Source organism: Prionailurus viverrinus, chromosome D1 (genome assembly GCF_022837055.1).
Source record: "Prionailurus viverrinus isolate Anna chromosome D1, UM_Priviv_1.0, whole genome shotgun sequence".
Classification (NCBI taxonomy): domain Eukaryota; kingdom Metazoa; phylum Chordata; class Mammalia; order Carnivora; family Felidae; genus Prionailurus; species Prionailurus viverrinus.
This window is the reverse complement of record NC_062570.1, coordinates 49,699,336-49,713,722: the sequence shown is the minus strand read 5'-3', so window position 1 is coordinate 49,713,722 and position 14,387 is coordinate 49,699,336. Positions and strand designations below refer to the sequence as shown.

At 40.0% G+C, this 14,387-nt stretch overlaps 1 protein-coding gene across 6 annotated transcripts in view; it reads right to left on the bottom strand.

Moving 5' to 3' along the window:
* The window catches only part of PRCP (prolylcarboxypeptidase), a 77,097-nt gene extending 62,719 nt beyond the window's left edge, over positions 1-14,378 (bottom strand). Inside the window, exons 1-2 of one of the 6 annotated variants that reach the window (XM_047878284.1) lie at positions 14,319-14,378; positions 13,089-13,270 (exon numbers count right to left, since the gene is read on the bottom strand). In XM_047878284.1, the coding sequence (XP_047734240.1) occupies positions 13,089-13,256 (168 nt within the window). In that variant the 5' untranslated portion in view covers positions 13,257-13,270; positions 14,319-14,378. Of the gene's footprint in view, positions 1-9,712; positions 9,730-13,088; positions 13,271-13,459; positions 13,481-13,540; positions 13,635-13,740; positions 14,283-14,318 lie in introns of those variants that run through there. The other 5 variants (XM_047878283.1, XM_047878282.1, XM_047878287.1 and 2 more) reach the window with 5 other exon arrangements.
* Between the last annotated feature and the right edge of the window lie 9 nt (positions 14,379-14,387).

The window sequence follows — 14,387 nt, the reverse complement described above, 5'->3', positions numbered from 1 at the left end:
AGCTCTGAGGAAAAGTATGTATCACAGAAATAAAACATGACTGAATATCCACTTCTAAAGAATTTTAAAATAATCTGTGACATCACTTTCATCACCTCATATGCTGAAGATTATAAATCCACATCTCAAAGCACTACTTATTTCCTCTAAGGTATCAGAATAATAGAATTACAATCATGATTCAAACAGCCAGGTTTCTCATAAAAGTAAAGGTATTAGCTTAAATTTTCAGTCTAATATTCTTTAAAATAATAACACTTTATTAAACAGAAGAATAACAGTATCATTCTAAGCACCATGTTTAAAGATGAGACTACCATCCAGGCTTTTATAGAAAACAAAATACCTAGGTCTGGTTAACTGAACTTTTCTTTTATTTTATTATTTTCTTTACCCCTCCCCCTTTAAATTTTTTAGTCTTTATTCACTTTTGAGAGACAGGAAGAGACAAAGCATGAGCAGGGGAGAGGCAGAGAGAGAGGGGGGACACAGAATCCAAAGCAGGCTCTAGGCTCTGAACTGTCAGCACAGAGTCCGATGCAGGGCTTGAACCCACGAACCATGAGATCATGACCTAAGCCAGAGTTAGACACTCAAACGACTGAGCTACCTAGGTGCCCTCTTTTATTTTATTTTAGAGAAAGAAAGCAGAGCAGAAGAGAGGGGCAAAGTGAGAGGGAGACAGAGAGAGACAGAGAGAGAACTTCAAGCAGGCTCTAAGCTCAGCATAGAGCCCAAAGCGGGATTCAATCCCAAAACCCTGGGATGAAATGACCCCAGACGAAATCAAGAGTCAGATGCTCAATCAACCCAGGCACCCCTGAATTTGACTTTCTAATCAAGGAAGACTTTCAAAAGCCAAGTGCCAAAGGGTGACCTCTCCTCCTTTGAGTTACTGGAAAAGAGAGGAACATTCAAGTGGAGTAGAAGATGAATATATAGCAGTGACCAGTCCATGCAGCATAGATGAGGAACATTTACATGAACTTCAACATACTCCAAGGCCAATTTTGTACACAGACTGTTGGGAAAGCTTAAAAAGGAGGCTTCCTTAATGGAATTAGGGTAAACTGTACTGAGCACCAAATTTATAGGGACAATTTCTAAAGCAGTGACCTCACTCCTGACCTACCACTTTAGTCTCCTCCTTTATTTCCTTGGATAGTACCTTTTTTGGGATCATCAGTGGAGGTCTCTTAACATCCTTTAGTCTAGAATGTATAGAGCCACCCACAAATACCTCACAGTCTATATCTTAGAAGGCTTCATAGTTCCCTTCTCCTGTTAACATGGTTCATTTATTTAAAGCCCATTCATGTAAAAGTATTCTTTCTGTAACACAAAAGCCAAGTCAGAAGAAAGTTCTGTATTATTAAAACCTCCATTATGATTTTTTTTCTCTCCAAAATTAACCAACCTAGTGCTAGAGAATTAAGATTCCTTTTATTCTACTTTATTACTGTTTAATCTAGATTTCCTTAACAAATATGACCGCCAGGGCACCTGGGTGGCTCAGTTAGTTATCATATCTGCTCTGGTCATGATCTCTGTGCTGAGAGCTCAGAGCCTGCTTCAGATCCTCTGTCTCCCTCTCTCTCTCTGCCCCTCCCCCACTCACACTGTCTCTCTCAAAAATAAATAAACATTAAAAAACATTTTTTAATGTGACTTACACGCTATCTCTAATTAAGGCCATGAGTTACACAAACTTCTGTCTATTCCAGAAATACAGTTAGTACAGAAACAACATCGATCAAGAGCTGATTTCAACAGAGCTCAGTTTAAATCCTGGTACTACCACTTATTAGCTATGTGATCACAGACATATTACTTTACCTCTGAGCCCTTTATTTCTCTATAAAAAGAAAGGTAGTACCTCCTTGCAAGGTGGAAGATAAATATATTAAGAACACTTATGTTTCTTTTGGGATGAGCACTGGGTGTTGTATGGAAACTAATTTGACAATAAATTTCATATAATAAATAAAGAAATAACAACAACAACAAAAAAAGAACACTTATGCAGTATCTGTCACAAGGTGAATGCATTTACTCTGGTCAGCAGAGCAGTGCTTTGCCCCTTACCACTTCAACACCAAGCTATATTCTTAAAGTCAATGACAGATTCAGAGAAGGAATACCCATACCATGCGTGTGCAAATGGAAATCGTGACAATACTGACCTCACACTGTTGAGGGCCAACCTCTTGCCTCTCCCAGTCTTACTGAACTTTCAGTTCCTCCAACATAGACTGCTCTTTTCTATTTTAGGATCTTATACATGATACACCCTCTACCTGGACAGAAATCTCAATCATCTCCCTTCTCCTGGCTAACTCCTGCTCAGCTTCCCAGTCTCTGCTTTGATACTATAGCTGCCTATAGGTTTCTCTAATACCCAAGACTCAGGACTCAGGACTCCATCGTAGATCCCACAGCAAATTACTTCCTTAAAGCATGTGTTGTCCCACTTGTAATTACTTGTTATTGTGTTTTTTCCCACTAAACTGTAAACTTCATGTGGTCTGTCTTTGCTTTCCACTTATCCCCATTTATTAACACAACACGTGGCACATAGGAAGAGCCAGTAAATGTTTCTGAATGAACATACAACTGTGCTGTTTTACTATATAAATGTTAGATATCCTGTCTGCTATAACAGAATGATATTTCCCTGTATCATACAACCAACTTGAAGAGCTGCTCAGGGAAAGCTCCTAAGGAAACTGTACTTTAATAAATCTGCCTTTTCCTAACCCATGTGGGCAGACCCCACAACATGAGCAACAGGAAAGAGAACATTGTGAGCTTGACAGAGACACAACAGCTGATCCTCTTCAGGTACAGCACTGAGTGGCAACCTAGAACTGACACATATGTAACAGAAAGTATGGATTTACAAATACACGTAGCTAATTGGATTCTTTTTGCAAATGCAAACCCAAATCATAAAAAGTACTGCCTTTTTACCTTAGCTCTCTAATAAATATGGGCAGTATAGAATTGCCACAGAAGTAAGCTTTAGGGGGACATTTTTTCCTAATGTCTTCATCCTTTACCCTTTCCCTGGCCCTCACCCATACACAATGGAAAGAGCAAACAGAAATTGCTGCACTCCCTCCCACTATTCTTTCTCTGTACATATATGAGAAGGGTCAGTACAGATAACTAGCTACAGCTTCCAGATCGTGAAAATAAGAGAATGTGAAGAAGTGGGCCTGTTTTTATTTGCCTGGCATTCTATAATGTTTCCCAAAAGGATTTAGACAGTTGAGAATCAAGTTTCTATACTGTTTCCCTCCCTACACACACACACACACACACACACACACACACACACACACACACCTCCCTTACCTCAATAGGTAGAGAAGCAGGAAAAGGGAGAGGGAGAAAGATACAGATTCAACAAGCATTTGTAAAAATGATACTCTAGGGGCGCCTGGGTGGCGCAGTCGGTTAAGCGTCCGACTTCAGCCAGGTCACGATCTCGCGGTCCGAGAGTTCGAGCCCCGCATCGGGCTCTGGGCTGATGGCTCAGAGCCTAGAGCCTGTTTCCGATTCTGTGTCTCCCTCTCTCTCTGCCCCTCCCCCGTTCATGCTCTGTCTCTCTCTGTCCCAGAAATAAATAAACGTTGAAAAAATATTTTAAAAAAAAAATGATACTCTATAAAACTATAAAAACTATGTAAAACTATGGGCAGCATTCTATAGAGGACTATGGATACAAGACAGAATTTCTGCTTTAAAAACGGAGTAAGACAAGGATACAAAAGATTTTAAAGCAAGGCTAGAATAAGACACATGCCATGAGAGAAGTACAAACAAAGATTTGACTTTCACACACTTTCCAGGATATGAAGAAATGTCTCATGGAGGAGGCAGACAGTATCTGAGACGGGGCTTAAAAAATGGATGGGATTGGTAAAGCAGGGACAGCATTGGGAAAGGTACTCCAGGCCAAAGGAACAATATGGGCTAAAGCAAGGAAACAGGAAAAGAATGAGCGTGTGTGAAGAATAGATTAACACACTGGAAAGGTGGGTTGGGGTCACAAGGTGGAAGGCCTTGAATGCTACAGGATTTTATTCTAAATAAAGCAAACAATAAGGAATCATTGCAGGCTCTGAGCAGAAAAGTGGCTTGATGGGAGGAGATGTGATTAATGTGACCCATAGGGACTACAGTAGAGGGAGCACTGCAGGAAGCAAGGAGGACCTTCAACCTCATATAGTCTACCTTTTACTGTCCCTCACCCCATCCTCACTCCCTTTCTGACTTGGCTTAAATTTCATGGTCAATGAGTAAATTACTCCCTTGCATATGCCCCTCAGTCCCCATGTCTCTCTCTGACTTTCTTTTACTGATTTGGCAAAAGGATAATCCTGGCTAAAAAGAACTTTCCACCAACTTCTCACTCATACCCAAGAAAGTAAATGTAGCTAGAAAAACACACAGCCTGGCAAATGGTCTAATATGTATGAGGCTTCAAAGCTGCCTGCATCACACTGCATTTTCCTAGTCCATTTACTTTCCTTCTCTGCTAGTGAAGTATTTATGTTCTCTTTCTTCTTCACTATCTTCATCCCCTACTATTCTCTCCTTGGGTACATCTTTCCAGCCATACTGGCCTCCTTGTAGTTGTTCCCACCAGGCACACACCTACCTTGGGGTTTTTGTACTTACTCTTTTCTACGCCTTGAATGCTCTTCCCCCAGTGCCTAGAAGAGCCTTGCAAAAAGTAGGAACTTAACAAAAATTGAGTAAATGAATTTGGAAACACATTGTACTCAAGTTTTCTATTTTGCTTTTTTCACTTATCATTAATTGATGAACATCTCCCCACACTACCAGATATACTTCAAGGCCATCATTTTCTTTTTTTTTTAATTTTTTTTTTTAACGTTTATTAATTTTTGAGACAGAGAGAGACAGAGCATGAATAGGGGAGGGGCAGAGACAGAGGGAGACACAGAATCTGAAACAGGCTCCAGGCTCTGAGCTGTCAGCACAGAGCCCAACGCGGGGCTCGAACTCACGGACCGTGAGATCATGACCTGAGCCGAAGTCGGACACTTAACCGACCGAGCCACCCAGGCACCCCAAGGCCACCATTTTCAAGAGACAATAATATTCCCTTTTATGGATATATAATAAATCATTTACAATTTGGGATTGAGAAACCAGCAAATTGACAAGTGGGATATTTTGAATATTTCTTCTTTTGATTTTTCTGAACCTTCATAGTTTCACCTCTAAAATTGAGCATGATATCTACCTCACAGGGCTGTTGTAAAGATTGAATGATCTCATGGTTCATGAAACTGAGCCTGACTGTGCTGTTAGCAGAGCCAGCTTGGGATTCTCTCCCCCCGTCTCTCTGCCCCTCCTCTGCATGTTCTCTCTTTCTCTCTCTCTCAAAATAAATAAATAACTTTATAAAAGTATTTATTTTTAAAAGTGATTGTAATAATTAAAAGTAGGATATAAAAGAGTTTAAAATAATACCTGGCCCAGATAAGACAATCAATAAATGTTTATTCATTCACCACTCATAAACAACTATGACTCTTCTTAAATTGTGAATCATAACAAAAAATATTTTAAAAAAAACAAATTTTATAAACACCCCAATCACATACACACTGTCCAATGCAAAATTGTCCCTTTGATGAACACTTACAAAGCATACATCAGATTTTTTACATAAATCTCTATATCAATTTTGTTTCCTTTATTATGAAAAAACACAGGCAAAACAATCTTTTTCAATTACTGAATGACAGTATGAATAAATAAATTCCTTTATTTACTACATGCTCCAATGTATATATACATCAGGTCAGTGAACTATCATGATAAGGGTAAGTTGAGCAAGAAAATATTAAGTAGACCAGCCTTACTTCAGGGACTTTTTGAAGTAATCTACATTACAAATGTATTAGTCCTTTTCCATATTTTTCAGATACAAGCTTAAGTATGTATGACTGCAATGGCCAACAAGTATGTGAGGTCTTCCAGGATATAATCATCTCTGCCTTCCTGGGACCTGGAATATATATCATTATATATATTCCTGATATATAAAAGGAATTAGATGAACAGTGAGTAGGTGGATGGGTGGGTGGATAAGAGACTGAATGAGTATGGTAGTCATTAGTGCTGTTTCTCCTTCTAGGCACTCCAGAATCAGTATTTTTTGTGTCCCCAACCTGTCCTCAGATGCAGCAATGTAGTCTGTTTGGGCCAATGAATTATGAAATGAATGTGCCATTTCCAGACTGGAACATTTATTATCATTTCATGTTCTTTTTCCACTGCTATGGTGATCATTAAAGTATATGTTGAGAGGAAGCTTCCATAAGTCCTTTAGTCTTGAAGTGAATGTAATAAGGGAACCCTCTGCTCACCCCAATGGAAATACAATTTGAGTAATACATTTTCGGGGGGTTAAGTCACTAAATTTTTGGAGTTCTGCTACAGCAGCATAACCTATCCTATCCCAACTAGTATAACAAGCAAGGTTATAACATTTATTTTAGAACTAGAAACTCGTTATAGTTTATTTTCAGAAAAACAAAATGGGACAGTGCATCTTGAACATGTAACTCAACATTTCTGTATGATCATTCTCTCACCTATAAAGTGGAATAATAATACCATCTACCTCATAGGACTGCTATAGAAATTAAATAAATGAATGTCTATTAAGTACTCAAAACCTAGGGCATATAAGGGGCACCTGGGTGGCTCAGTCGGTTGAGTGTCCAACTCATGATTTCTGCTTAAGTCATGATCTCACAGTTCATGAGTTAGAGCCCAATATTGGGTTCTGTGTTGACAGTGTGGACCCTGCTTGGGATTCTCTCTCCCTCTCTTTCTGCCCCTTCCCTGCTTACGCTCTCTCTTTCTCTCTCAAAATAAATAAATAAACTTTAAAAAATCAAAAACAAAAAACCAAGGGCATATAAAGTTTTCAATCAACAGTAGCAGATTACTAGTATTATCAGTACATTAGACATTTATATACTGCACATTTCATTTTATTCTCCCTCCTCTTACTTCTTATTCATTTTAATTTTTAGTCAATTTTTTCCATTCAAAGAAAATCTTTATTAAGAACTATTATGTAGGCACACCTGGGTGGCTCATCAGTTAAGCATCCAACTCTTGATTTCAACTCAGGTCATGATCTCATGACTTGTGGGTTCAAGCCCCACATTGGGATCCATGGTGATAGCATGGAGCCTTCTTGGGATTCTCTCTCTACTTCCCCCTGCTGTTGCCCTCCCCCCAAAAACAAATAAACAAATAAACATTAAAAAAAAAAAGAAGTATTATGTAGATGGCACTGTGCAATGCACTAGAAATATGAAGACAAATAAGACATATCATCAAAGTATTCTTCTTCCCTATGATTCTTCTTTCTTCTCCAATCCACCCATAACCAAGCAAACTTCAAAATCATAAATATAGTGTTCTATGTTATAAATACTGTGTTAATTGTAGAGCTAAGTAATTAAAAAAAAATTTTTTTAAGGTTTGTTCATTTTTCAGAGACTGAGCGTGAGTGGGGGAGGGGCAGAGAGAGAGGGAAACACAGAATCTAAAACAGGCTCCAGGCTCTGAGCTGTCGGCACAGAGCCCGATGTGGGGCCCAAATTCACAGACGGCGAGATCATGACCTGAGCTGAAGTCAGACGCTCAACCGACTGAGCCACCCAGGTGCCCCATAGAGCTAAGTAGTTTTAATTTAAAAAAACCCTTTATATGAGTCTGTGTCTAATTCAAAGTTCAGATGGAAAAATTGTTCATGTCTGCTGTGCCAAATTCAATTAATGGCAAGGGTAAAAAACACAACCTGTATTCAAATCCCCACTGATCCTGATATAGGGCCATACAGACAGGAGGCACTCAGTGAACAGAATGACACATGTATCACAGATTGCTTATGGAATCCTCTTATCTTACATAAGAGACCTTACACTGAGATCTAGAGGTAAGCAACTTGTCCCAGGTCATTATATGAGTTAGTAACAAGTCTGGTTGATACTAGAACCCAAACTTTGAAAATGTTTAAGTACTTAAAGTCCTTGTAATATGCTGCAGAGGGACATAAATATGACATAGCAAAACCTTAAAATTAATTTTTACTGAAATTACATTTCAGCATTAACTAGTAAAACATTGAGAGCTATTAGAAAGATAGTGTTAGATTTAGTATTAGTATCAAAAAGAGAAGATACTTGAAAAACCTAAAATAATGCATTCACTGTCATATTGTCCCCTCCACAATTTACCAAAACACAAAATAGAACAGGAAAAAAATAATAGAAATAGCTTATATGCTTTCCGTTATCAGTCTTATGTAAAAGAAAATTGTTTCAAACAAGGAAAGAGTTAATTTCTTTGCCTTATTTCTAAGTGTATTAAATTATATCTCACAGATAAAAAGGCATATATTACTATTGTGTAACTGAAAAGTTCATACAGATTTTCATATTTTACAAAATAACTATTTTAGGTATGCTAAGTGATGATTTAAATATTCTGTGTGGAGAGGGGGTAGATTAAAGCCACATGCATTAAGAAACCACAAGATAAAATAAAAATATTTACCATTTATTGAGTGAAGTGATATAAACTGTGCTATTTAAGCCCTTTACACATACTAGCTCATTTCACAACAAATCTGTGAGATGAATAATATAATTATCCCCATCTTGCTGATTATAAAAATAGATGCTCAGAGAAACAGAATTTGTTCTCAAACTTGTATGGTATTCGATCTCTATCAAGTTCCTGACTCTCCATAATTTAGATCAAGGTTACTTCATCATATCTAAGGGATGGACGACATGATCTCTAAGACCACTTCTGGCATTGATTCCATGATTAAAAACAGAAATCAGTTCATATAATATTTGTGACATGTGGTCCAGGCCATAAGGGGAAAACCATCAACAGATGAACCAATTAATAATAAGAAGAGAAGAGGGCAAAAACTAAAAAGAACAGGAGGAAAAGAGCAATATTTTACTAGACATTAGGGCCACCGTGACATGAGTGGGAAAGGAGAACCTGGAGTAGGAAATGAAAGTAAAGTTGTAACACAAATAAAAATAGCTCAGCCCATTGATGGGATTACCTCACAGCAGGCAAGGAAGGAGCTGTGTGAAGGCCTTGCAGAAGTCAGTGGCCATGAGCTTAATGCTGCATGAAGATGCAGAATTCTAACATAAACACTGGTCAGTAAATAGGAATAGTTGAGTATAGATGACTGACCACTAAATTTCTAGAAGAGGCATTACCACAATGGTCATGCATTTGGATCAATCTGAAATGATAACACTATGAGAGTGTGGTTTTAGGACAGAGTGGGGAAGAAACCAGCACTACTCTATTACTTTCTTTAAGTTCCTACCATATTCTAGGCACTGTGCATGTGCTTTTATGGGTTACCATATCTGGCCCTCAAAACAACCTTGGTAGAAGTGATGGTTAATTTTACATGTCAACTTGGCTGGGCTATAGGGTCCAGATATTTGGTCAAACATTCTGGATGTTTCTATGATGGTATATTTTTGGACAGGATTAACATTTAAATCACTGGACTTTGAATAAAGCAGATTTACCCTCCATAATGTCGGTGGACCTCATCCAACCAGGTGAGGGCCTGAATAGCCAAAAAAAAAAAAAAAAAAAGACTGACCTCTCCTGAGCAAGAAGGAATTATACAAGTAGGCTCTCTTTGGTCTCAAATTGCAACTCTTCTCTGGGTGTCCAGCCTGCCAGCCTCCCCTGTAGATTTTGAATTTACCAGGCCTCCATAATCACATGAGCTAATTCCTTAAAATAAATCAATCTCTGTGAAAAGAGAGACACACAGACACACACAGACACATTCTATTGGTTCTGTTTCTGTAGAGAAGTCTGATTAATACAATGAATACTGTTTCCTAAGTCACCACTGAGGAAAATGAGAGCCTCAAAGGACCCATTCCCTTTTCCCAGTACATCACATAGTAAAATGCTCTCAGTACTCAAATTCTACTGTGACAGGCTTGGGTGAGAGGTGAAGAGTAATGAGAAGTAAGGAAACATTGTAACCACAAGCCATGGATTCCAAGGAGTCCCTTACAACACTGGCATCACGCATGTGCCCAAAGCCTGGATGTGACCAAGTGAGGTACTATCCTTTCTCTGGTCTCCCGATTCAGTTACTTCGGATAAAAGAAATCAAATATTCCTACTAAATCAACAACATTTGAAGACTCTGAAAGAAGAGAAAAAATAATTAGTAAAGAATAGAAGTAAAAGATGAAAATAAAAATAAGTGATTTGTGTCAATTAAATGATGACAGACTTTGCCTTGTTTAGGCTTTTTTGGATAGTCATTCATTCACTCCCTCCACAAATATGTATTTTGTACTTTATAATTTTTATGGGCTCCTCTGGGTACTAGAGTGTGCTATCTAGGTATGGGGGACACACCAAAATAATAAGTCTGCAGAGCGAAAAAAGATCAACTAAGTTGCCCTAAAGTCAAGAACACTTCACAGAAGAGGGGACATTTCAGTTGGGATACAGGTATGAGTTTAACTTTAGGAGAAGAGACATGGTATGCCAGATAGAATTTTTAACCACTGTAAAATTCAATTGAGTCTACATTCTATGTTGCTAAAAGTATATGTGTGTGTTGGGGGGCAAAGGAGAGGAAAAGGCCTCCCCTAAGGCGTTTTTACCCAGACCATAAATGGAGCTTATGTTCATATAAGGATAGCTGGGAATAGCTTTGCCAACTGGACAGATATAACTACAGATAAAGAAAATCATTACAAGGTTTTATAAAACTTAAGCCTTGAATAAAAACTGAGACTTACAGTTATAATAATAACATTTATTTTTAAAAGGCATAAAAGCACACTGAAACTAAAATTACTCTTTATGTTAACCATCTGGAATTTAAATAAAAACTTGAAAAAAGAAAAAAATAAAAGGCATAAAAATATTTCATGTGCTCTAACTAAAAAAAAAAAAAAAAATCAAGTTGCGTTTATACAGACATGGTAAGTCCCAACTAAAAATCTACAGTCCAGAATTGGTAACTACTATAACTATTATTATGCAATAAATACATATGTGGAAGTTTTCTCCAAAAAATGAAATAAAATTCAGTTGGAACTTATGTAATGGATATTATTATTATAGTAATAAATAAACATGTGGGATCTGTGTCCTAAAATACAAGCTAAGCCAGAGGGCAAAGGTGGCTGAGTAAAGCCAAACAGATTTTGCAAGCCACCAAGAATGGAAAAAGAACTGATCTTAAATTATGTTTCTAAACAGTAAAGTGGTCAAAAAAGTAATCTATAATGAAGGAATATAAATTAAGTGCTCACAGATCATTTGGTCTCTCCCACCTTTTGTTCCTTTTCAGCTGCTAGTTCTCTTTTTCATCATTTTTAAAGAGATTTCAGACACCCTCATTCCAATAGTTTCCCTTCAATTTTACTTTACCGATGAAACTCTGCAAATAGTCGTATACAAAATACAAATATATAAAACACACCAAAGCATAAAGTTCAGGCTCAAAGAGTTCGGGGAGAGAGAGGTTACTGGAGCACTCTCACTTGGGCCTTCACCTACCACCTCTCTGAGATAGCTTCCCAAAGAGCCCTAAATTTTCCTCAGTACAGTGTGTAACATGTCATTCCTTGTTCAAACCGCTCAATTTGTAAATGAGGAAGTCATAGCCTAGAGAGTGCATTTATGTGAGCTGCTTGAGAAAAAGGCCCGTTTCCTGGTGTCGCTGCTGAAATTGAAATGCTTTCTCTTCCTCAGAAACTCTAATTTAAATTTCCGGGTTAAAAATCATTTCTTATCAGTTACAAATTCATGCACCCCTTCTATCCCAAATTCCTATTAAAATTCACACAGGTCAATAAGCCGAACTTTAAAAAGTGTCTACTCATGGTCAGATATTCTGCTAGGGACATGTTATCTGTTTTCATTCAACCATCACCAAAGCCCCAGATCAAGAAACTGGGTTCAGAGAGGTACTGTATCCTTCCCAAGGTCACGGAGCTAGCAGAGTGGAATGCTGATCTATGCTACTCCAAAAGCCAAACCTCAGACTCTTGCATTCTTTCTAATCTAAAACTTTCCCAAATCTTTGCCTACCTTTACACAGGCCCCCAGAAATACAGAATTGTATTTCACACAGGATGTACTTTTCCATCCAGACTTGTAGAGTGCCTCATGCTTCAGCCAACACAAAGGCATCAAGCCTACTTTAAACTCAATCTTCAGAACCATATAAATGCTAACCCCCAGCCCCATGCTGACCGTCAAATCCTGACATACCTCTACAACTTCCTTTACAAGTATGGGTTACATAAATGTTCAGTCTTATGGAAAATAGGAAAAATTAAAAATCTTTTTTTTTTAAGTTTATTTTGAGAGTGGGGGAGGAGCAGAAAGAGAAAGAATGAAACAGAGAATCCCAAGCAGGCTCTCGCTGTCAGCACAGTGCCCTATGTGGGGCTCCATCTCAAACCTGAGATCATGACCTGAGCTGAAATCAAGAGTCAGATACTTAAAGGACTGTGCCACCAAGGAAAGGTTAACAACTCTCAACAAAAGGGCTACAAAATCAACTTTGAGCTGAGCATGAGATGACAGACTGGTGTTTTAGGCTGAATACTAAATATTATCTAACAAGATATTGGAAGTGTGTACTTAACGGCGGCTTTGGGACAAAGGATGGTTGTCACTACCAGTAGGAGCCCGAGTTGGCATTAAATAATTTTAATTTGATGGGAAGTCAAATTACGGAAGAGAGTTGGACCCAGAGCTGATATTAAAGTACTGGTAATGGGAGATGAGATTTTAAACAGAACTGGGGCTTGGTGCCACCCTCTGGAAACTGTGAGCCCAAGATTAGACAAGTCCTAGGCACCAGGGGTCTGAAACTCCGGGTGGGCTCCGGTGCCTCAGCTGGGGTGGGTTAGGCCCGGTGACCTGGGAAGCCCCAGGGGGACTGGGAAGCCCCAGTCTTCTCCCACGCCCGCCCCGCCTCGCCTTACCTTCTGTTGGAGGTAGTGAACCGTGTACTTCGTGGGTACAGCGGGGCGGGATGTGAAGCTGGCTGACCTGTGCAGATTGCTGAGGGCCCTCAGGGCCAGCGGTACGGGGATGACCTCCCGAAGCGTCAGGAAAGCCAGGAGCAGGAGCAGGACAGTGTGGCGCCCCATGGCCAGGGTGGCAGCTGCAGAGTGAGTGGGAGCGAGACCAGCAAATGCGGGGAGCTAGAGTCCTAAGCTCCACCCACCGCAGATGGGCTCCTCCCCCGTGAAACCCAAAGCCACTCTGCCCCACAGCAACACAGCCCAAACCTGGTAACCTAAACCACACCGCCCGCGTGCCAGAAGGTGCCGCAACTTTTCTATTTTCCTACCGTGCAGTCTCTCTCTTTAGAGTCCACCTTAATTGCGATCACACTCCAAGTCTGCCCTTAGCATCTCAGGACCCCTCCTACCTGACTGCCGGAATCCCATCCTTTCCTTGAGAGCTCCCCAAGCCCACCTTTCCCTGTCACGCCCTGTCTGCCTCAATTCCACTGCCACACCCCTTGCCCTCAGCAAACCCCATATAATGGTAATAATAATAGCTACCATGACAATTTATTGAGCGTTCTTTACATGTCACTATTATCGCTAGGCATAATGGCACACATACCAACTCATTTAACTCAAGCAGCGCAGCAATCTTGTGTGTCCTGTATGATTACTACTCCCATTTACAGATGAAGAAACTGAAACTCCGAGAAGTGTGGGGACCTGCACTGGGTGACTCAGGAGGCAATGGAGCACAGCTTCGCAGACCACTCGGTCTGGCTCCTTGCACCCACTTCCAGTATGTTAGCCAACCACCTCCTGTGGTACTCTCTGTTCATGAATCACCCCAAACTTCTATGTTGCCTACATAACTCATCCCATAACGGGAGTCGCCCAGGTAGCCCCCGAATCCCGCTTGGTCCTGGGCCCTTCTCCCAGGATACGCCCCCCTTTCTTCTCCCGGCTCCGGGTAGCCTCCCTTCCGTCTTCACCGCGCCGCCAACCCCTTTCGCCCAGCTACCACTCCTCCTTCCAGTCACCCTGCTGAACCCCGATTGGAGAGGCGCTACCACCCTTTCCTGAGATTCCTATGCTACCCCCCAAACCAGCTTTATAGACTGTGCCACTACCCCACCAGTCAGGGAAGAACATTCCCCAAACCCTGTCTCTCTACCCCCAATTCGACGAAAATGGTCGTACCCGAATGCTCACAGAACGCGGTGTTCAATCTCCACCCTCTGCGGCGCCTTCTTCTGATTGGCTCTGAGG